This window comes from Python bivittatus, unplaced genomic scaffold (assembly GCF_059951505.1).
Source record: "Python bivittatus isolate LINGU-HERP-01145 unplaced genomic scaffold, Pbiv_v1 ctg000600_np1212, whole genome shotgun sequence".
In the NCBI taxonomy this organism is placed as follows: domain Eukaryota; kingdom Metazoa; phylum Chordata; class Lepidosauria; order Squamata; family Pythonidae; genus Python; species Python bivittatus.
In genome coordinates this window covers 327,823-350,568 of record NW_028277082.1, presented here as the reverse complement: position 1 = coordinate 350,568, position 22,746 = coordinate 327,823, and the positions used below count along the sequence as shown (strand labels likewise).

At 63.2% G+C, this 22,746-nt stretch overlaps 1 protein-coding gene across 10 annotated transcripts in view; it reads left to right on the top strand.

Annotated features, from left to right (window-relative positions):
- The first annotated feature begins 1,610 nt into the window (after positions 1–1,610).
- The window catches only part of SLC4A2 (solute carrier family 4 member 2), a 34,588-nt gene continuing 13,452 nt past the window's right edge, over positions 1,611–22,746 (top strand). The window contains exons 1-4 of one of the 10 annotated variants that reach the window (XM_088147717.1): positions 1,611–1,749; positions 8,662–8,745; positions 9,870–9,937; positions 19,034–19,197. In XM_088147717.1, the coding sequence (XP_088003843.1) occupies positions 19,141–19,197 (57 nt within the window). In that variant the 5' untranslated portion in view covers positions 1,611–1,749; positions 8,662–8,745; positions 9,870–9,937; positions 19,034–19,140. The other 9 variants (XM_088147715.1, XM_088147713.1, XM_088147712.1 and 6 more) reach the window with 9 other exon arrangements.

Below are 22,746 nucleotides of genomic sequence, written 5' to 3'. Positions count from 1 at the left end.
CCACCTTGAATGGGCTGGACTGCAACTCCCAGGATCCCCCCCCCCCCCGTCAAGAAAGATGAGAGGCTCGGGAGGAAAGGCAGCCTCTCCCCAGGCAAGGATGCTTCAGCTGGGTTCCCTTAAGGGCTCGGCTGCAGCCAGCCTCCCTCTCTCCTGGGCAGCCCCCCGGCCCAGGAGCAGAACGCCGCTGTTTCCCAGCCACGGCAGTCCCGGGGCACCCCCCACACCCACCCACCCCTGCGGGACTGTGTGGCCCGTGCCTGGCAAGACCATCCTCCAGTCCCAACGTTGCAGGCTCCCAAACTCGAGCCAAGGCGCTCCTCCTGCCAGTGCTTCTCCGCCAGCGCCAGGCATTCAGCCCCTGCACGTGGGGCCTCCAGGCACAGGGGTCCCGCAGGGCAGGGGCTGCAGCCCCTCATGGAAACCCACAGGCGCCTCCGTCCTCGACCCAGCCAAGGCAGGAGGGCCACCAGCTTGTCAGTCCGCGTGGCTGAACAAATGTCTCAGGGCCGGCCGGTCAGCCTTCGGCCTCGTGCCTGGATCACTGTCTAATCTGGAGGGGCTGCGAGGCACAGATGCCCTTTAGCGGGGAGAAAGGCAAGGAGGACCGACGCAGGGCATTCGTGCAAGGCGGGAGATCGCGCTGCATGCGACAGGGGCGCGGGTGGGCTCGCGGACAACAGGCGGGACGCGGGATGGCCGTCGGAAGGGCCAGCGCGGTCGTTGCAGGCTGCACGCGAAGCATCGCGTCGAAGACCCGGGAAGTCCTTCCGCTCCGCTTTCCCTGTTTCGGAGGGATGCGGGCGGGCGGGCGGGCGAGAGGAGGTCCAGAGGCGGCCGAAGGCGGCGATGCAGGGGGCGAGGGGCGGCAGGGCAGCCGGCTCCCGGGCACGCGGGGCGGGAGCAGGACTCCGTTCCCGGCGACGGGCGGAGCGCCTCGAGCGCCGCGCGGGAGGGGCGCGGGCTTCCCTGCCCCGCCTCTCCGCAGGCCGCGAGGAACCGGCCGGGCAGCCGCCGCTCGGGGGGCGTCGCCGGCTCTCCTGCGCGCTGCCGCGGTCGGACTCGATGGCCCCGGGGGTCTCTCCGGCCCCACAATTCTAGGGCTCCTCCCCTCCCAGCCGCCCGCCCAGCAGCGGCGGAGAGCCTGTCGGGTCCCCCTTCCTCGGGCCTGGACTCCGCAGGTCTTGGCCTGAGGAGCTGGGACGCTGGTCTTCGGGGTACCTACTTTGTGGAGGTGGGGTTGGACCCAGATACCCGCCCCACAGCTGGAGCACCCCTGGCCTCGTCAGCCCGCCTGCAGCAATCGAGGCCAGAGCTGCTTAGCCCCTCAGAAGCCCCCTGCCGGGGGGCAGGACACCGCCTGCCCCCGTCTCGCCCACAGAGAGGCCTCCCGCGCCCCCTCCCCTCCCCTCCCCTCCCCAGCGCCGTTTGAGTCTCGCGCCGGCGCTGCTGCCCCGAGGTCAAGCGCCGGCGCTCGGCGACGGGGCAGGTTCTCCCCCGAAGGCAGCCCAGCCGCGCCTTTCTTCGGAAGGGTCTCGTTCTGTTCGCGGGCGTGCTACGGGAGGGGGCAGCTCCCGCTCCGTCCTCGAGAGGGAGGGGCTTTCTGTTCCGTGGGCGGGGTTTGCACCGCCGTGCACGTGGCGAGGACCGGGGCTCGCTGGGCGCATGCGCGCGCGGGAGCCGAGCGGGTCCCGGGAGCTGGAGGGCAGGCGCGCGCCCGACTGCTGCTGCGCGGCCTCCGTCCGTCGGGTGAGTGGCGCCCGCGGGCGCGTGCACGGAGTGATAGGCCGGGGGGCGGCCAAACGGGAAGGTGTGGGGCCGGAACTCGCGGCGGAGGCGGGGAAAGAGCAGGCTCGGCCCCCTAAGAGAGGGGTCTTGCCGCCGCCCTCCCCGGCTCGGATCGCGGGCCTCCGAGCGCCGCCCTCGAGGCTGCGGAAAGGCGGCCGCGCGGCAGGCGCCCCTCCGGGCGCAGCGCCCCGAGCTCTCCGCGGGCCGCGCGGCCCCCTCCCCTCCCCTCCCCGTGCTTTCGCCTCCTCCCCGGAAGACACCGCCGGGGGGCCCGCTCGGAGCCCCGGGCTGTGTGGACGGGGGCTGCTCGGGCAGGAGGGCTGGGCTCCCGGGACGCGACGGGACGGCGGAGGGACCAGGAGGCGCCCTGGGAACCTCGCGGGGGCAGCTGGGAGGGGCACCCCGCTTCTCCGGGCCGTGGGCAGCGAGGGCAGGGCCGGGCCGGGTCGGGCCGAGCACCTGCCCGGGGGAAGCCATTGCATAACCCGGCTCCCTCCCCCTCCTCAAGCAGAATTCTCCCAGGCTGCCGCTCTCCAGAGCCACGCGCGCCCCCCGCTGCTCGCAGGAGCCCAGCCTCCCCCTCCCCACCCCATCTTTCCCGGGGCGCCGGAGGGGATGCGTTGAAAGCAGAGCTCCGGCATTTGCAGGCCGTTCGGCTGCAGCTGAAGCCTGCCGCGGGCCCCTTTCTGGCTGAAAAACCTCCCCCCCAGGCCTCCCTTTGGCTCCGGAGCGTGCGATGGCCGGAGGTCTTCCCCCCGACGAGAACCGCCCTGTCCGAGGCTGGCAAATCCCTTTCCGGGTCCTGCGCATCTTAGCGTCCTGCAGCCCAGCTGGTCTTGCTAATGGGGAGGGATGCCGGGAGCTGTAGTTCCGCAGCCCCTGGGGCTTCTTGAAGGGGGGTGAGCCCGTGCTGCCTCACGGACACACCTTCCAAGCCAAACTTCCTCTGCGCCTGCTACCAGCTGGCGCAGTTCCTGACTGGTGGATCTGGGGCACTCCTCTCCTCCCCCCGCTTTTCCCCTTTGGTCAGGGCCCCAGGGAATCAGTCTGACTCAGGGCCCCATCTCTGCACACGGGAGTGCAGCCTGGCGGGAACGGGGTCGCTCGGTGGCTTGGCCCTCGGCTCCCCCTTGGCTCAGGCTGGCCTGGACTGTGCCCAGTGGGCGAGCAGGGTGGGAGCCAAGGGGGAAGGCCTGGATTTTCTGCTTTGCTGCCTCCCCCTTTGGGTTGGGCGTGCAAGGCCTCTTGGGTGCAGTCCCTGCTTGGGGCTACAAGCCGGCAGTGCCGCAAGCCCCATGTGGAGAGCAATGTGTTTGCAGACGTGCTTTGATCTCCCAGAGATGTTCCCACACCTCCTCCTCCTCTCACCCGTAGCCTCACCAGGCCTGCGGCTGCCGCCTCAATGCAATGAGAGACCCAGAGCGGACTGTTGGACCCGGGCTCTTGCCTCAGACCTACCCTGCCACCTCTAAAGCCATGATGGGCTTCTTCACCCCCTTCTCTGTCACCCCCGGAGCAGAGGCCACATGGTGCCGCTCTGCTGAATGTGTGGAGCCCCCTCTGGCTGCTGGTGGCCCGGTCCGGGGTGCCTCTTCTGATGCTTGGTTTTTGCACGCTGCTGCTGGCGTTGAGCAAGGTGTGCCTGAACCGCCATCCCATCCTGGCACAAGGCTTGGAAAGGGTGGCCCAGCGCAACCATTTCAAGCAAACAGCCAGAAAGCCAGCCATCTGTGCCCAGGGCGGGAAGTGGGGCTGCAGCCAGCGTCCTCCACGGTTACAGGCAGCCCCTTCCTCCCCGGATGCTGTCCAGCCTCCGCCTGGCCTGCCCTCCGCTGCTTAACCGCCCTGGGAAGGTGGTGCCAGCGCGGCATCCTGAATCCCCGTCTCCCGCCAGCTGCTTCTCTCAGCCTCGTACCCTTCTGGGGGGGACCTGGCTGTTGTCCTCCCTGACCCGGGACCCCGAGAGCAAGCTCCCGGCGTGGGGTTGCCCACACCCTTGGCAAAGCTGTCCCTGGCTTTCTCGGGGAGTGACAGTGCTGATGGCAAGGCTCTCACAGACGGTCCCTCCCTGTCCCTCAAGGCAGCCGCTGCTGTGTTCCCAGACTGGTCTCAGGAGACTGATATTGGCTTGCTGCCCCCCCCCCATGGGACGGCTCGCAGGCAAGGCTCCTTCGGCCGGGCAGGGCTACTCCCATCTGGTCCCATCAGGGTGGAGCAGCGGAGCACGTTGCTGCGGCCGCTGCTCCTCGCTCAGGGGGCCCCACCCCGGGTCCCGAGGCATCGGCAGGGTTCTGCCCTGCCCCTTCTGCCCTTCAGAGGCCCAGGTGGGGAGGAGCCCCTGAGGCCCCACATCCAAGCCCCGCTCAGGGCAGGAATCCAGGTTGAAGCATCCGGACAGAGGGACGTCCAGCCCTGCTTGGACACTTCCAGGGGCGGGGGGCTCACCGCCGCTCAGGGTCTCTGGTGCCCGGCCGAGCTGCTCTTCGGGGACTCTCCTGTTGGGTGACGTGGGCTCTGGGTCCAGGGGGAGCAGGGGTTGGCTGCCGCCGCTCTCCCCAGCCCAGGCCCGTCATTGGGCTCGGTTTCCGGCCTCAGTGACCTTCTCTGAAGCCTTCCCAGGTTCTCTGACGCGTGGTGCCCAGGACAGGCACCGTTCTGCTTCTGACCCAAGGAGAGTGATTGCTTTTGTGGTTTTCTGAATTATATGTTATTGTATAGTTATAAAATTGACTCGGAGAATTATTGGGAAATTGGACTGGAAGTCGAAAGGCAGCCTGGAAAAGGCAGTGGTGGCATTGCCCAGAAAATGACATGGTTTTGTCCTTACGGCCACCAGGAGTTGGCCCAGACCCCAAGGAGGCCTTCAAGCTCCTCCACCTTTACCTTCAAAATCCTCGCCTTGGGAGGGGCATTAAGGAGCCTGCTTAGGAAGGCGTCCGGCCTCCGCGTGTGGGAAGGGAAGCCGAGCACCTCTCTGGGTCACAGGGAGTGCATCTTGACCACCGTTTTTCCACGTGGGCCAACTCCAAGACTGCTCCTGCAGGATTTGGGGCCTTGGCCTCTTCCCCAGCCGTGGCTGCCCAGCTGCTGCTGATGTGTGGCGCAGAGCAAAGCAGCTGCCGAGGAACCCGTTCGCGGAGGCGGAAGAGGAATCTGCTTCTTTCGAAAGAGGCCGGAGCCGGCAGACTTGCCGTCCTGGGCAGCGTCTGCAGGGAGGAGGGCCGTGATTCTCCTTGCCCTGAATCTTCAGCTGTTGGCTTCAGAGAGAGGGTGATTTCTCCTTTTGTGGGAGGGGGAGGAAAGCCCTCCCCAGCGGGTGCATTTTGACCATGCCCTCCCTTGGCCCGGGTGAGACGGCGTGGAAGGCCGAGAGCTGTGGGGGCCCTGCTGCTGCTGCTGTGGGGGCCCTTTTCCCGGGCAGGCGGGGAGCCACCTTCGGTCTTGAGGGGGGCCTCAGCCTCTCGCTGGTGAAGATGTGCCGCACGTCACGAGGCCTCGAGGCGTCAGGATAGTGGGAGGGTGGGGTGGACTGAGCCCGGGGCCTCACCCCTTCAGCGGTCCCCAGTTCTTGGGCCCTGTGCAGAGAGAGAGGCTGGCTGCGGGAGCTTCTTTGCACGGCTGCCTGCCACGGTCGGTGAGAGAGCTGTGTTTGCGTGGCAGCTGCTGGCGGTGTCATGACGCTGACTCATAAACGCGCCTGGTGATGTACCAATCCTGGCTAGTTCGTGAGTCAGAGAGTGGTGGGAGCGGTGGGTGTTAATCCCGAAACCAAGCTAAGACGGTTGCGCGCCTGCAGCTGTTCTGTCCTCGAAGGCCCTGTGTTAGCCCCCAGTGTGAGGGTGAGTTTGGGGGGGTCAGCAGTGAGATGCATCGTGGGGCCTCAGCAGAGCAATTCATTTGTCGCTGTCCAGAGCCTGAAATCTGATTCTGTGCCCGGGTGCTGGTGGGAGGGGCTTGTGGTCATGGTGTCCCGCTTGCTTCCCCCAATGCCCACCCCCACTGGGCAGTGAATGGGAAGGCGGGGTGCTGATCCTGGCCAGATTGTTTCAAGGGGGCTGGCCAGAGAGCAGAGGCAGGGAGGAAGGTCAGCTGGCCATCCAGCCTGCCTGCCCTGCACAGCTGGGAGGGGGCCTTGACCTCTGCTGCAGAGTCCTGGGGGCTCGAGGGTTGCGCCGGGCAGCACAGCAGAGGCGCCACTCAGAACCTCCGATGTGCGCATGCGCGTTGCAGGAAATCAACAGGGATAATCAGAAATCCCAACTGGGGAAGATGAGCATGCTGTCACAGGAAACATGGTGGGGTGATACTCCTGACTAGCACCTAACAATTATCGAAATGGAACAGAGCCAGCAGGAAGGGGCTGGGGGTGCAACCGTAATAAAGAAAAACTTACACAGAAACGTGGGGATCAAAGCACGGAAAACCCACTGAGAGAAAAGCAAAGGTGGTGTAGCTGTGGGAGTCAATTATGGAGCACCTGGCCAGGCGGAAGATAAAGAGGAGGGCCGTCTGCATCAGATGGCCGAGTCTTTCCGAGAGGCAGACGATAACAGCGAAGGCGGATTCCGGTTTTCCTGACGTCGGATTCTAAGACCTAATTCTGCCGAGAGTCTCCTCCTCTTGCTGGCAGCTTTGTTCGAAGAAGGAGCAGCGGGCTCTGCTATCCTGGACCTGTCCCTCAAACAGGGAGCAACTGGCCGAGGAAGCGAAGGCAGCTGGAACCCGGGAGAAAGTGGGCTGGGTTCTCCTTGGACCCAGGACATCACAGGGAGGAGAAAAATCAGATTTGGATCCCAGACTTCAGGGGAGATTGGATCTGATGGCTTGAAGTCCTGATGGAGAAAGCCGTCCAGAAGGATGGGAAATTCTGTGAAAGGAGAAGCTGAAGGCACATTCGCCAAGAAGAACAGTGGGAGAACTCCGGGGACCGGGGTGGGCCGAGCTCTCTGGAAGGCTGAAGAGAAGATGGAAACAGAAGAGAGAGCTCAGAGCCAGGGATTGCAAGCTGTGGGAGTCGTGTCAGAAAAGTTGAAGCTCGGAGGGAGCTGAGTCTTGCGAGATCCCGAAAGAATCAGAAGAGCTGTTTGGACATGTTAGGAACAAACGGGAGACCCGGAGGGTGTAGATCTGCTGCGAGGGACAGCGATGAAGTAGCCGGGGCGTTTGGGAGAGGGCAGAACTTCCCACCTCCTATTTTGCGGCCCTTGGCATGAAAGCGGAGCCCCGACTGGCCATCCCTGGGCTGCTGCCGCGGGAAGGAGGAACCGCAGCCCAGGAGAAGCAAGGAGAGACCTTAGCTAATGGAGAGGAATTCAGGTCTCGGGGCCGGGTGAATTGTACCCCAGGCCCCGAGGGGCCTAAGCAGCCACAGCGAGGCAAGGCAGCAGAACCGCTCCCGGGAACCTGGCCGGGTCCCAGGAGAGAGCAAGGCTCTCCCCACCTCAAAGAGGGCAAAGAGGAGCCGAGGAAATGCAGGCCTGGCCGTCTGAAGTCCCGAATGGGCTGGGCCTGCCACCTGGTCATCCAGCAGCGTCTGCGAGCGTCCGGATGGGCGCCCTGGGATTAACCTCGGAGAGCTCGGTGGATCAGGGGAATGCCAGAGAGTAGCGTGCCTGGGCCTCGGCAGAGCTGCTCCTTCACCGCGTGATGACACACGGCCAGAGGATAGCCGCTCCTGGGGCCCTCTGTCCTGGCCCCTGGGTGGCTCGCCATTTTCCTTGGCGGCTTGCGCAAGGGAGTCGAGGGGTTGCTTGGAAAGCCTGCAGACAATCCTGCGCCGAACGGGGCTGGGCTGGATGAACTCTCGGCTCCCTCCCCACCCTCTCATTCTGCGAGGGGCCTGAAAACAGGCGGGTGGGCCGGTCACTTTGGGAATGTTGCGCCACCATTTGAGGCGGCTGGTCTGGAAGTGGGGGAAACCGTGTCTGGGTGGGGTTTTCCTCCTCTAGGGTTAGGGCCCCATTTGGGCCTCCAGGGGTCTTTGTTGGGGAGAGATAGCTGCCGGCAGCCCAGCCGGGCACTGCAGTAGGTGGCCTTGAGGATTCCCGGGATACTGAACCCGGTGGCAGGCCTGGAGCTAAGCTTGCCAGCACTTCCCTGCCCCCAGAGCAAACAGGGCACTGCTGCAAAGGCTGATGCCATGCCGGGCAAGTGTGGGAATCAGCCTGCTGGTCTTCGGCAGTTGGGGGTGATGGAGCCTCCCGGGTAACGGCAGCCCATCGTCGGGCCCCCCAGGCCCATAAGGCAGATGGGCACGGGACACCTCGACGGGCCGGCTTCTTCAAAGGCCTTTGGTGCTGAGGGCGATGTCCTTTCAACGTCAGGCTGGAGGCTCCCCCCACTGCACCGCCTCTGCCGCCAAAGGGCTGCCCGCGGTGAGCTGCCTGGGCCGAGGGCGAGCTCCCTGGCAGCTGCTGCTCCTGCGTATCCAGCCAGGTTCTCCCTTTTCTCCAGGCGTGACCCCAGGGATAGCTAGCCCCGACTTCCCCCGCTGCCCACTGGGGACCTCTCCCTAGCCTTGCAGTGTTCCCGGGCCCTCCTCGGCCCGGCCCGGCCCGGCCCCCACCCAGTCCATGGGGAGAGAAGACTCTGCTTGGGTGGCTCCTGAGAGGGAGGAACAGACGGGCTGGAATTGGCTGTGTTGGTGTCCCGCTTGGGGGGCTTCGGTTATGCCCAGAGTTGGTGATGGCCGCATCCTCTGGCACAGCATCTCAGCAGCCACCCTGAAGCTGGTGTGCGTCTCTAGCCTGCGCTTGGCCACCCTCTGCTTCCAGCAGAAGGAGCAGGGCCCCGATTCTCCTCGCCCCACACTCTCCGTGGCTCACCTGCTTCCCAGTGGGATTAACCCCACGCTGTCCTGGGCTTCTCTTTCAGCATCCTGTGGAATGGCCTGCAGCGGCCTCTTGTTGACCCTCCTTTGAACTGGAGCCTCTTCAGGACTTAGCCCTGGCCAAGAGGGTGAGTCTCCCTCCACCTCCTGCGGGCTGCGCTGCTACAGGGGGATACGTGAAGGCAGAGGAAGTGGTGGTTCCCCTCCCCTCCCCTCCCCTCCCCTCCTCCATCCGCATTTCTGCTGTGGCCTTAGAGTCTGCCCGGCAGGTCGGACCTCTGGAGCTGAGGTGGTACCCAGGTGATCCTGGGTCGTCTATGGCCTGGGGTGTTGTGCTGAGACCCAGGGCATCTCACGAAGCAGGTGAGAGGATAGGCGGGGTGCTCGGCCAGCATTGCAGTGGGTGTTTTGCATGAACCCCACCTCAGTCTCTTTCAGAGGTGGATCTGGAAAGCAGTAGGCATTCATTTTTGGCCACCTGGATCCTCTTTGGGAGTGGCCACACTTAGAAAGGATGGTGCAAAGACATAAGGGAGTGGCGGTGTGCTGGGTCGTGCTGGCCCACTACTGGTGCGGGATGGGGGCCTGGAGGGTTCACCTCTCCGCTGCCTGGTCCTGAGGACTCTGCAGGCCCCTTTGTGACAGGAAGAGGGGGACAAATGAAGACGTAAGAGGGCTCTGAGGTTCAGCCAGGCCCCGTGGGGAGAGGGAACAGATACCCCCCTTGCTCTTAAGGCCCTGCCGGGTGCTTATTCTTGGCCACAGGGCCTGAGGGTTGGACTTTCTTCATGCTGAGGGTGTGTGTGTGTGTGAGCCTGCGTGACTGAAGCGTTATGTGATGGACCTGGGCCCTAGTGAACGGACGGGGGCACATGCCAAGGTCCAGAGGGGCTGGAGAACGTCCTGGAGGAAGCAAGCCACGGAGGGGGCTGTTTCCTGAGCAGAATGGGGGGGTGCTGTGGGGCCCCCAAGGGCCTGAACAGCCAACCAAGCAGAGCCCTTGATGGAGAAGCAGCCATGTGTTGGTTGTCCTTGGAGACTCCAAGGATCCACAGGCTGATGGTCCTCCCCGTCGGACCAAGCCTCCCAGGGCCCCTCCTCAGTTGTTCCTCCTCTGCCTTTCCTCCATGGGTTTCGGGGTGAAAAAAGGAATTTGTGTGCTCTGGTGCTGTAAGCACCGAGGTGGAATTACTCAAAAACATAAAGTTGGTGACCGTGACGGTGCAATCAAAGCTCGGCCCATTTTTTGCAGCTGTTCGCGCACGTGATACACACGAAAAAGAGGCGAAGCGGCCCTGTCTTGACTTTTTTGGCTACACCGTGAGTGGAGGGAGAGCCAATGGGGAGCTGGCTTGCGGTTGGGTGAGCACACACTTGAGCCTTTGGAGGCAAAATGGGAATGCTGCGTGCCTTCTGGGCATGTAAGGAATAGGAAGCTCTTAAAACCGGAAGCGGTCAGAAGCGGTTGGCTCCCTGTGCCACAAAGAGCAGGAACTCTTGGGGAAATTCATCCCGGGCAAGACGCAAGCATGCCTCGGTGCTTCCCTGTGGGAGGGTGGCAGGAAGGTAGTTTCCAAGATGCAGGGGATGCGCTTGGGGGAGTCCTCCTGGGACAAGGGTGTTGGTGCCAGCCCTGGGAACCGAAGGGTCTGGGCACTGGTGGCTAAGCACAAAGCGGCCCCAGGTTCCAGAAGTTGCCCAGTGCGCAACTGACTCATAAATGCAAGCCCAGAAGGTTAATTCTACATCCTTTGTATATCGTCAGGTTGCCTGAGACCATCTCACAGCTAAGACTGCAGTGAATCATAATTTTGAAGCCTATTGAAATGGGCGGGCACCCCCTACTGGGAGGGCAGATGCCATTGGAGGTCAAAGGAGATTGTTGGGGAAATAGGAGAATTGTTGCAGCAGGCGTGTCAGGCAGCAGGCACGCAATCAGGACACACAGGACCAGCAGAAAGAAGCAAGAGGGAACGCAAGCATGGCTGTCAGAGACTTTGTCGCTAGCATGTGGGTGGCCAAGAAGGGTCACTGCCCAGAAGGAATAATGGTAACGCTAGGCACAGAAGGCTGCGCCGGAGCGTTCCCGAAGGGCGCTTTACTCCTCCGATCATTCTGGGCTTGAGCCGGGTGCGAAGAGGGCGTGGGTGGTGTCCCTGAGGGCTCACCAGGCAAGGGGGAGCTGGTGCAAAGGTGTGCTTGCCCCCGCTGCTGCCCTGGCCTTGGCCACCCTGGCCCGTGGGGCTGCGCTCCCGTGGCTTTGGGGCTCGTCAAAGGCCTCGGGGCAGCCAGGAATAGCGGCACCAGGAGCAAAGGCTTGCTTGCTGGCCGCTCGCTGCCAGGTTGGTTGTGGGCAGCAGAGGCTTGTGGTAGGGTAGAAGGCTGATTGCCCCCCTTCTGTGTTGTTGCGGGCACGGGAAGGGAGGCTGAAGGCGGCCTGGAGGTCCTCAGGAATGTGGCCAGACTGGAAGCCGTGACGGGGAGGGTAGGAGAAAGGCTGGAATGGAGCCGCCCACCCGTCCCTCTGTCCCTGCTGACCTCAGCGCCTTCTCCCCCTCCTGCGTGGGCAGCTGGTAGGAAGGGGAAGGGTCTGAACCAGTTGGGCTGGGCTGAGCACTGCTGCAGGCCTGGACTCAGGACGCGGGGGGCCGGGCATGCGGGTCCTCCTCCTTTTTCCTTCAGAAGAGCCCCGAGGCCTGGCCTTCCTGGGCAGCATCTACTAGGGTCTCAGGACCCTTGGCCATACCCCATGTACCCCGTCCCCTGCAAATCTTGGGCCGCTGCTTGCTCTGGCGATGACGGGCAGGGAAATCTTAGTATGCATGGCGTTCACTTTGGGGCCAAGATTTGAGGAGTCTGAGGAGTTTCTGCTTTGGATGCAAAAGGTCAGTTCGGTGGACCTCCATGGATGAGAAAAGAGTATCCCTGGGCATATACAAAGTGCCTCGCTCACTGCCGTGTTTTTCAAGGCCAGTGGACGCGGCTGAACAGCTGGTAGCCCTGCATGCCCCTCCCCTCCAGCAAGTATCTCGGTCTGAGCTGGGGGGAGGGGGCACAGTTGCAGGAGGGGGCACAGGTGGGAGTTTCTATTGCACAGTCCCCAGTTCAGGTCTTTTGCTCTGGCACAGCTGCTGACAACCAGGGTGGGGGGTGGGGATTGTGCTGAAGGGCCTCAGGGAAGGCAGCATCTTATGGGGAGAGATACGCCTAGGGGCTGCTAGAGGGGCCCAGAGCCAGGCGGGGCTCTTATCCATGACCCCTTGCTTGTGGACCTGCAATGGGGACCCTCCGTCCCCGGGCTACCACAGTGTGCTTCCTCTCCACCCCCGCCCTGCCAGCCCTGCACGTGATCAGGTGGGGAGCGATTGGGAGCAGCCCAGGATAATTGCTTCCTGGCAGGGACAGGTGGCGTGGAGGCCACCCCAGGCACTAGCCTGGGCACTACGCAGGAACCCTGGCATTAAGCTGACGTGCTTTGTCAGAGCAGGCTCTCCCTGGCAGTGGTAAAGGTGTAATTGGCTGAGGCAGCCTTCCCTCCCCGCTTCACAGGGGCCCATTAGAGCGTGGGGCTGGGCCCTTGGAACCCGCCCCAGTCTGGTGCCCTCCTGGAGGATGGGGGCAGCTTGGGCTGGCGGGCATTTTGTGGAGTAGGGGGGCTGGGGCTGTCACCATCTTATAGATGAAGGGTGCAAGTTGGGTGGTGCAGCCATCTCGGAGATCCAAGGGGCACGTGTGCATACCCACTCCACAGCCCTGATGGGCCTGGGCATCTTGTTCTTCCACGGAGCCTCCCTAGGACAGGCAGGATGCCGGCTGGAGCCTTCTTGCAGGGTGGGGGGGGGGGCATGTGTGGAAAGGAATGTTCCCCTGCTGGGCAGAAAGCCAGATGCCAGTCCCTGGGAAGAGAGCTCCCTGCAGGGGGCATGGGAGGAAAGGCGAGACAGCAGGCATGGGCAAAGGGTCCTCCAGGTGGGCAGAGGGCGTCCTGGGGAGGGAGAAAGCTGCCCCCCCATTTGGCGGCCAAGCCCTCCACTTCCCTTTCCTGGGAGTGGGGCGTCTTGTCGCCCGCCTGCCCGTCAGAGGGAGGAGGGGCCGCTGGCTAAGTAGCAGTTGTTGTGATCAGGGGGCTTTGAAGACTGTTGGGAAAAAGTACAATTTGCTGACGGAGGAGCTGCGGAAGAACAAAGAGACGGCGGCCATCGCAGCCACGGCCCCTCTGCCCGCGCCTCTCCCTCCCTCTGGCCCGGGTATAAAAGACTGGCAGGGAGCCGCAGCCACTGCTGCTGCGCCAGGGAGGACGGGAGGCAGGTGAGGGGCCGCTTCCTCCTTGCCTTCTAACCTACGCCAGCCTTCCGCCTTGGCACCAGCAGCAGCAGCAGAGCAGGCGCCCGGTGCCTGCCCCGGGGTGGGGGTGCCACCCCAGCCTGGGGCCCTGGTGGGCTGCTGCCCTGCCTCCAAGGCCGCGGAGGCGTCCTGCGCCATGTCCCATGCTCTGGGGGTCGGAAACAGCTCAGCTCCCAGCGCCTTTCCCTTCGCAGCAGGAGCCATCCAGAAGCCAAGAGAGCTATGGGGTGAGTGGAGGGAGCGCCCAGCCCACAGCCCTAGCGTCTGAGGCGCCTCATCCTCCATGGTGCCGAGCTGCCCATCAGCTGCCAGAGGGTTCATTTTATTCGCTGGAGAAGGCCTCCTGGCCACAGTGCTGCCAGGCGTGTCATCAGGTGAAAACTGAACGTGGGAAGGACCGTCCAGCGGACCGTGTCTGCAGAGAGGTTCTCCAGAGACCGGTTGCGAGGCGGGGGCGGGCGGGCTGCTTCCTAAGGGGTTTGCTAAGGGACCTGGACAATCCACTTTCCCTCCTGTGTTAGCTGAAGGTGTGCCTAGAGGTGCACACTTGGGTCTGGTCGGCCTGTTCGGTACACACTCAGGCATATGCACCAACAGGTTGGTACCTCCACGTCTTTTTCTTCGTGGCTGCGCCCCCGCCCTTTCCGGGCCCAGGACGGATTCTGAGTCCCTCCATAGAGGAGGCTGGCAACACACGGCCCCCCAGCTCTCAGCCTCAACTGTTCCTCCACCCTGCCTGTCTTGCGATGGCCCAGAGGGAAGTGCAAAGCCTTGAGCGGTGAGGAGGACAGGGGTGTGTTAGGTACTGCCTCGTGTTCTTGTTCGTGGCAGAGTCTCTGAGTGCCAGGAAGGCCTTCCTTTCTCCGCTGCCTCCGTGGAGCAGAAGCTGCTTTGGCAAAGAGCTGCCAGCCTGCCTGCCTAGATCCAGCCCTTTGCAGGGCTCATCCTGCAGGCAGGGGCCAGGGAGGGAGGGGTGCTGCTAGAATGGCTTCCAGGTAAAAGGACGGGGAGTGGGTTGGGAGCAGGAAGAGCTCTGCCTGCCTGCCTGCCTCTTGTGATTCATCCTCAGGCTCCTGTTACTTGTGCTGGGTTGTGGGGGGAGGAATTGTGGGGACGGCTATTTTTAGCAGGCACTCTGACTGGGTGGGTCTCCTTCCCCGCAGCACATTGTCTGCCCCGCTGTCCTGAGCGCGCTGGCTTAGAGATGCTGGTGCTCCAGCAGTTGGCAGAGGCTGTATCGCCAGAGGCTTGCAAAGAGTGGCTTGGAGGGCTCTTTGGGAGCCCCCTTCCTTCAGTGGCTGGGAAAGAGGATTCTGCTCGTGGTGCCCATGGCCACTTGCTGCCTTGAGGTGGTCGCACCTTGCTCTCCCCCTTGGGAAAGAGAGACCCGGCCGGCTGGCAGGCTCTGGCACCTCCTTTCAGAGAAATGGTGGACAGGGGAGCTGGCATCCCGCTCCAAAGGATGCTTAGTCCCCGGGAGCTCTGGTCCACAGCTACGGGGTGGAGAACATTCAGCTCCAGATGTGTTTGAGGGGCACATTGCCCAAGCAAGTATCGCCCACTCCGTGTGGCTTCGTTGTGTGAGCATGGGATCGATTCTTGGGTCAAAGGCTGGCCTTGGTGTTTCCGGAGGAAAGTGGCTTTCTAGTCCTCATTGGGGCAGCAGCAAAGCTGACCGTCTGAGGCTCCAAGGATGTCAGAGCCAGCATCTGGCTTCCCAGCCCAGAATTCTTGGACCTCTGCCAGGGGCATCAAGGTTCACCCAGCAGCCGAAGCACGACAGATCCCGACCGGAAAACCTCTTGGGCAGCGGGCATCTTGTTCCCTCTCTGTGCGCCTGGCCCCGTGCGCCTCCCAGCCAGAAATAGGAAGTTCCCAGAAACTAAGCTGGGCGGTTCATGCCCAGGTTATTTTCTTAGCAGCACCCCTTCCTGTGGGGCTAGAAAAAGGGAACTGTGGGTGCTTTGCTTGACTGGGGCCCTTGGGGGGCTCTCGGGTTGCCCAAGCTGGAGTGGAGTGGGATGGGAGGGCAGTGCCCACCTGGCAGAATGGGCAGCAGGAGCAGGTCCAGCCAACAAGCCATTGAGTGCCAGGAGGCCACCAGACGGCCCCCTCTCCTTTGCATTTCCCTTTTCTCTTTCGCCGTCTCTTCCAGGTCCCTAGAGCAGGGTGAGGGGCTTCATCCTGCTTGGGGCGGGGCTCTTGGGCGGAGTCCAAGCGTCGGCTGTTTCTTGGCAGCAAGTCCTACCCTCCAGCTACCAACTGTCCACCCGAGGCCAGTTGGTGGAAACGGTTTCCCAAGAATGGGCAAGGGGCAGACGGGCAGCTGGGGCTGGACTCCCCATTGGCCCCGGGGGCTGCAGGAGCCAGCTGCCCAGAGAGGGGAGCGGCGGGCCTCGGCCCCCAGCTTTACTTTCCCTCTCGCACATGTGCAGAGTGCTTTTTTCCAGGCAGGCACTGGCATAAGCCTTTCCAGCTGCCTTTCTTCAGAAGCTGTTTTTAAGAAGGGGGGGGGAACCAAAGTTCCCCTCCCCCTCTACTTTGGAAGGTGCTCCCTGTCAGGGGCCTTGCAGGTTGTGGCTGGAGTCAGATGCTGTCTGCCAAGGAAGGAGGGCAGCTCCTTTCGGGGGGGGGGGAGCTGAGGCAGGCTGCAGACCCTTGTCCTGCCCACCCAAGGAGTTTCTGCTGCCTCCTGCCCCTCCCCAAGGACCAGTTGGCTGCGGGGGCTCCATCTCTCCTCAGGAATCTGGAGCGGTTGGTGAGAAGCCGCCTGTGTGGCAACTTTGTGCCCTTAATCGCCTTAGCTGGGTCAGGCAGGCCAGCCGGGGCCCGTCCCTGGAATGCAACTTGGAAAGTTGCAAAACTCTGCCTCCTGCCCCCCCACATGCGGGCACCATGTTGGCACCAGCATGGGCTGCAGAGAATCTGGGTCTTGGGCACGAGGGACACCTGGTGAAAGGGCATCCTTTCCTTCTCCGGACTGGGTGGCTTGCCCTTGGAGCTGGGTGCCCGACTGGGAAAGGACGGGCCAGCGGAGGGGGAGGGGGTGGACCGGCAGGCCTTGCCAGCCCGGCTGCAGGAGAGGCATCGGGCTTGTGGAGGGGTAATTGGGAGGGGTGGAGGATCTACCCCTTCCGGCCTGAAACGTGGGCTAAATGGGAAAAGCCCTTTGCCCTTGACCTCCTGGCCGGAGGTGCTCCCTTGGTGCCTTGTGCCCCCAGCCTTGCAGCCCTTCCGATGCGTGACAGGGCACTCCAGCCATGGGGTCTCCTGTCCCTGTGAGCTGCCCCCCGTCCCCCTGCCCCATCACAGCATCTCAGTGCTGAGCTGAGAGAGACGTTTAGGACCACTTCTCAAGTCAACTCCCCTGTAAGAATCCCGTGTTCGGGCTGCGTTCGTGTGTTTGTCGCCCTTCCTGGGATTCAGCCTCCAGACTGGAAGAGAAGCCTGTGCAGTGGGGGGGGGGCGGGTGTGAAGTTTGGAAGGAGAGCAATGGCGCCCGAGGAGGGAACATCCCTGGCACCTGGAAAGACGCCTGCTGGCTCCTCAGAGCCACCATGCCCTGCACTGATCTTCGGTGTCCGGAAAGGCCTCTCTTTGGGCGCATGGTGGGTGGTGTGAGTGGTGTGCATGGAAATTGTGTGTACATGGTGGAGGGGTGGGGGGAGTGTGTGCCTATGCCAGGCATTCCTCTGCCCCCCCTTCTTCCCAGGAACTGGCCAGCTGAGTGAGCCAAGGCCTTGTGAGGGCGAGTCACAGCTCGGCTGCCACCTTCCACTCCCCCCATGCCCTTCCTTCACAGTGCAATAAAGGCCTGGCCTGCTGTGGGGCGCCTCCGGCAGAGCAGCAGAGGTGAGTGCCTGTGTGGCCGCTGAGCTCCACTGGCTCCATGGCTGGGGTGGGGGGAGATGGGGGGGCAGGCCAAGATGCTGCCGGAGGGCTGGGTTCCCATAAACAGTGGGCCAGCATGTTGTGAGAACACAGCCATTGTGAGCCAGAACTGGGCTCCCTCTGTGTTCAGCGAAAGACACTCCACACGTGCACAGAAGCTGCTGTCCCTTCCTCTGTGCAGGATGGAGGCAGGCCTTGTCCTCCGTGGCTGTGCCGGGTCAAGTTGCAGTTCTCCTGAGAAAAGGCACCCTGCCTCTCCCTCCCTGCCATTGTGTACCCCATTGTTCCCCCCCTTAAAGGCGCCCTTTTGGCCCAGGGAGGGAGCTGGAGGGCTGCAGAAACTGGCAACGGGGGCAAGGGGCAGCTCGGTTCTGGCTGGATCAGACCAGCTGCCCTCAAGGCTGACGGTTGCTCTTGGCGCCTGCTGGCTCTCCAGAGCAGAGTGGCCAAGACAAACGTGGGCACAGCCTCGCCCAGCAGTGCCCAGCAGGAGAACAGGCTGCTCCCCTCCCTTGTTGGAAGTCGAGCTCTCCTGAGTCAGGCCTCACAGCTGCGTGGAGGAAACGGGGTGGGGGTGTGTGCTCCAGCCTGTGCTTATGGTAGCTGGACCTGGGGCTCTGCTCCCCACAGGAGGGGCCCACCGGTGTGGAAGGGCCCCTGGTGGACTGCTGCCCTGGGGGGAGCCTTCTGCAGTGCCTGCTTGTTTGGGGCAGAATTTGTCAGCCGCCACCTTGAGAGGGGGCTGAGTTTGGGAAAGGGGGGGCACTCCTGGCTTCCTTGGCTGCCCCCTGCAGGAGGAACCTTCTCCCTCCCTCCCTCCCTCCCTCCCTCCCTCCCAAGAGGGGCAGGTGCCGCCCCATCGCCTCCTGCCTCTCACCCTGCCGGAGGAAGGGCAGGGTGTCAGGCAGGGTCCTTGGGAGTCCTTTCCTGTGGGGCAGGGCCCAGGGGCGCCTGCAGCATCTTTCTTTGGGGAGTGGGTGGACACTTTCCAGGGCATCCATCCCGCTGGCTGCGTGACTGGCAGCTCAGTGCCCGAGGAAGCTCGAGCAGATGGTGGGAGAGGCCGTGCTTCAGCGTCCTGGGAACAGCCGCCACCGCCTTCCAGCCTAATCCTTCCTGAAAGCCTTTTCTGCACTCGTGACCACCAGAATACTCTCGAGTACCAAAGTCCACCAGTTAATGATTTGCTGTGTGGCAAAGGGCCTCCCGCATGCCAGGCAACGCAGGTTGGGGGTGGCTGTTAGCCCTCTTTGCCCTGAGATGGATGTACAGCCAGTTCTTACCCTCGGCTGGCAGACCGCTCTCAGCCTCCACGGAATGATCGGGCCTGTTGGCCCAACTGGCTGGGATTATTTATTTGGGACCCCCCCCCGCTAGCCTCGTCCCGGATCCCTCAGTGCCTATTTTCCATTGGGCATAATGGGAGTGGAGGAATGGATGCAGCCCAGCTCCTTCCTCTTCCTCTCTCGTGAGCTGTGGGTCTCACCACGCGTGTGGACGGAGACTGAAGGCACGTGGCACACTTCGGCAGGAGGAAGAGACCTGGTGGCTGCAGCGTGTAGCACACTGTGCTTAGTTTTAACCTGCGTTAGTTCTTGTAGCTTATCCCACAGGCCGTTTGGTAAGTTGATTGATGACAGCTGACCCCAACGATCAGGCGAGGCCTGTTCTGCAAGTGCAGCCTCTACGGTGTGGCTGCCGCTGCCCGGGGGGCTCCCAAACAGGAGGTGGAGATGAAGCCCGCCTGCCCCAACACCCCCTGCCTGAGGGTGGCAGGGGCAGTATGAGCAGGGTCTGAGTAACGCAAGGGGTGCCTTGGGGGTCCTGAACCATTTTGGATGGGGCCGCTTCGGGACCCGGCAGAGCTCTGGCCGGCCTGGATCAGCTCCGGTAGGCTTTGTCTGGTTCGCCTTCTCCCTCCCTCCTGGGGGAGCCTGGGCTAGTGATCCTCCAGGCTCCATCACTGCCTGGCCGGACAATTGTAAGCTGGACCTCTCCCTGGAGCTGCTGCTTGGATGGTGGCCGGTTTGTGTCGGTGAGGGAAGCGTGCTCCACTGGGCCAGAAGAAGGGCACTGCCACTCTCCTCCTCCCCCCTCCAAGCCCGTCTCTCTGGACACTTCCCTTTGGGGAGCCAAGGGCGTAGGGGTGCCCCCTCCCCCGCTGACTGAGCTCTCCTGCAGGTTATGCTGCTTCCACTTCACCCTCTGAGTCGTAAGGAGAAAGAGAAAGGCTAAGCGGAGAGCCCGGACTGCCTGGGTCGCCGCCAGGGCCACTCACGGAGTTTGCCATGAGCCACACGCGGGTCTCCGAGCGCCATCATATCGTCTCTGGTGCCTTTGAAGGGGTGAGTAGCCGACGGCCTTGGATTCTGCAGGTGCCTGTGGCTGGCATCTCTAGCCACGTGCTGGCTGGTGGACTTGTAGGCTAAGCTGGGCCGTGGGGCCATTGGCCTAAATGGTCCAGACCAAGAGAACTCACAGGAGGGCGAGGGGGAGGGGGAGGTCAGGACCAGCCCCATGGGAAGCCTCCCCAGCTCTCCCCAGGCTGCTTGCCCCTCCTCCCTCCCTCCCTCCCTCCCTCCCTCCCCGTACAGGTCAGTCTGTGGCGATGGGAGCAGAGGGGCTCCAGCCTCCTCTCCCTGCTCCAGATGTGTGGGGGGTGTTCCTGTCTCTTCACAGCTATCAAAGGCCCAAGTGCCCCGGGGGGAGGGAGGAGTGCTGAGGGGAAGACCACCGTCCCAGCAGCCAAAGTGGGCGAGGGCAAGAAGGGGAAAGAGATCTCATTCAGCCTCACTCCTGCCTGGATGTGGGGGGCGTGGGGGGGTTGGGGTGAGAAGAGCTGTCTTTCTGGACTGAAGCTCCTCCTCCTCCCTTGCCCCTCTCACCCCAGGAGACCAGCCCTTCTGCAGGAGGGAGGCTAATGACTTGCCAGCCTCCCCGTGGGTTGCGCTGCAGTTCCCATCGCCCAGCCTTGGTGAGGAAGCGGGTGGATCCCAAAGGCCATCTAGGCCAAGTCAGGGCTTCCTCTCCAAAGAAGGCAGGCCCGTCCCTGAAGCCGTCTGTGCCCCTCCAGCCTCTATGGAGTACCCAGCAGGCCTCGCCTCATGGTTAGATTAAGCCATTTTGGGGTTCCCCACAGTGATGCACCCAGGAATATCAGCCCATGCTTATGGGGCTTGGGAAGTTCCAGCCACCCAGTGGGCTGCTTGTGTCTCCATGGGCCCCTTCATCTGGGGCAGGACGTGCGGGCTGAGCAATGGTCTATAGGGATGACCCCCCTCTCTTGAGGACTGGGGGGGCAGAAGGGGGGATGGGTGAATAACAGAATTACCCGAGAGGGACCATGCACAAATGGGGCCGCTTGGTGGGACCCAGGTGTTCTTGGGCTGAGCCGCGAGCTGCCCCGGCTCAGCCAGGACCCCTTCTTACAAGCTGGGGTGGGGGGGAAGCTCTGTCCGTGTGTGGAAGGCTTGACCAGAACCATGGCAGCCGCTGTGGGAAAGGGACACTGGCTGGAACTGCAAAGCAGTCTAGGGGCGCCCGACCACAGGCGCAGCTGCTGGGTCCTCTGGCGGGCCTTTGGCTCTGTCATGGACCCAAAGAGGGCTGGTGACGCTGCCGCGTTGCCCGCACCACTGCCCAAAGCGAGGCCCGGCAGGTGAGTTAATGGTTAAGCTTTTGTGGGGGGCTTCTGTGCCATGGACCAGCCTGGAGCCTATGAAGGATCTGCTGGCAGCCCATGACCCAGGAAGAAAAAGCTCCTGGCGGGGCCCCTGCTCAGCTTGGAGCATCCCCCGGCCCCTCTGGGGAGCCCCCACTGCAGACCATAGCAGGACGGCTGCGGTGAGCTTCCCGGTGTGGCGGCCCAGGTTTTTGGATCCTCCTTTGGGGAAGAAGGAATGGAGCCACAAAGGAGGGGGCTAAAAAAGCCCATGGGCTGGCTGGGGTGGGCTAGGGGAGCTTCCCCTCCTCACTTTCCAGCATACGCTGGAGGATCCAGCACTGGTCAGCGCAGTACCAGGGTGGAGAGGCAAGAGCTGAGCCAGCTGTTGGACCTCAACTGCAATTCCCCTTGGAATCCTGGGATCCCTGAGTAGGAGGAGCCATAGAGAACCTCAGGCCCAAGGCCTCCTCCAGGCAGGCGGGGACAAGGGCAGCCCCCATCCCCTCCCCCTCCCCCTCCCCTGAAGAGATGACTGCCCAGACAGCGAAGGGGGACCCACAGCGCCTTCCTTTCTGGCTCGCTGGCTCCGCTGTCAAACAGATGTCACCTTAGGCATTCGGCCTCTGTACCCTCCCCACACCTTTGGAAAGGGTGGAGCAGCTCACGGGGATATGCCCCCCACCCCACCCCACTTTCCTCTCTCAACATCCGGAGGTAGAGGATGCCAATTTTGGCTGACCTTGGAAAGAACTAAGCAGGTGAGAACTGGTTGGGAGTGGAGTGGGAGACCCCCATGGAGCCCCAAGGCTTCAGGGTAGACTGGGAAGCCAAAAACACACCCCCAGCAAAGGTTGTGTGAACTCCTTCCCTTATACGGCCGAGAAAGAGTGTCCAGGCAGGATCCAGGAGTCTAGCAGACTTGAGGGGGATTTTCCTTTTGCGCCTTTCTTAGAACTGGACACTACTTGTTTTGAAATTGTTCACAGTAGTAATAAAATGCCCGATAAAAACAAAATAAAAAAGCAAAACAGTCCATTAAAAAGCAAGTGTGGAGGGTAATAGCCAAAGCTGGAGGAGGAGAACACGAAAGGGTGACTTTGGGAGGACTCTTGACCTACCTGTGCTGGGGTGCTGGGTGCCTGGCAGGGCATCCCTCTGCAGGACAGGCGCCTTCTCACAGATTCTGGAAGCGCCAGGCACGTGCCGCTCCCTCTGTTGAATAAGAGTGCTGGAAGGAGGGAGGTGAAGTGGAACTGCAGCAAGCAGAGCACGGTGGCCCATTGGGGCGCAGAAGTCAAGCAGCAGACTGGGGCTGGGACTGGGATGGGAGAAGGCAGGGAGTCCCGGGGCTGCAGGGACAAGCAAGGGCACATCAGGGCAAGCCACTCCGGGAATCGTGTGCGTGTCTGTGCATTGCCAGGCGTCAAAAGAGGGCAGGCCTTTGATCCTTTGGCCCGGGAACCGCCTACTGCACTTGCTCAGATGCCACCGCTGCCTCTTAGGGGCCGCTGCCCGAGGGGCTGGGGCTGGGGCAGGAGAGGGCGTTTACTTGAAAAGGTGGCCCGCTGGGTCTTGCAGAGGGGTAGGCGGAGGCTTCTCGGCGGGGGGGGCGCCCCTTCTTCCCTGCCGGCGGGGAAGCCCTTCCCTGACCTGGAGGGCGACCCAGCAGCACCGCCCCGAAGCCTGGGGGGTGGGGCTGGTCGATCGGAAGCCCGGGGCCGTGCCTAGCCCGATCGGAGCGCAACCCGTCGCGTCCGGCGGCTCTTCGGGACCGAGAGGGACGGCGGGCGGGCGGGCGGGCGGGCGGGCTCCCCGTTTCCCCTGCGCCGCGGGGGCCCTCGCGCGTGTCACCTTGAGCCCGGGGGGGCGGGGGCCGGCTGCCGCCTCCCGGCCAATCTCCGTTGGTGTCGGCCGGCGCGAGGGGAGCCTCGGTCAGTCAATATTTGGAGTGGCACGGAGGCGATGGAGCCGCCCGCCGCCGCCCGCTGCCTCGCAGCCCTCCCGCGGCCGCCGTGACCTTCCTCGCTGCTGACGGAGCCAAATAAATCGCGCGGGTCGGAGAGCCGCCGCCGAGGCTGCGGCCGGAGGCGCCATGGCTCAGGTAGGGAGCGGGCTTGTCCGCCCCCGGGAAGCCTCTCGGCCCGCCGCTACCTCCCGCGCTGCCTCTTCGGGGGCGGGGCGGCGCGGCCCCCCGGGGGAGACGACGCCGAGCGGGGCACGGGCACGGGCA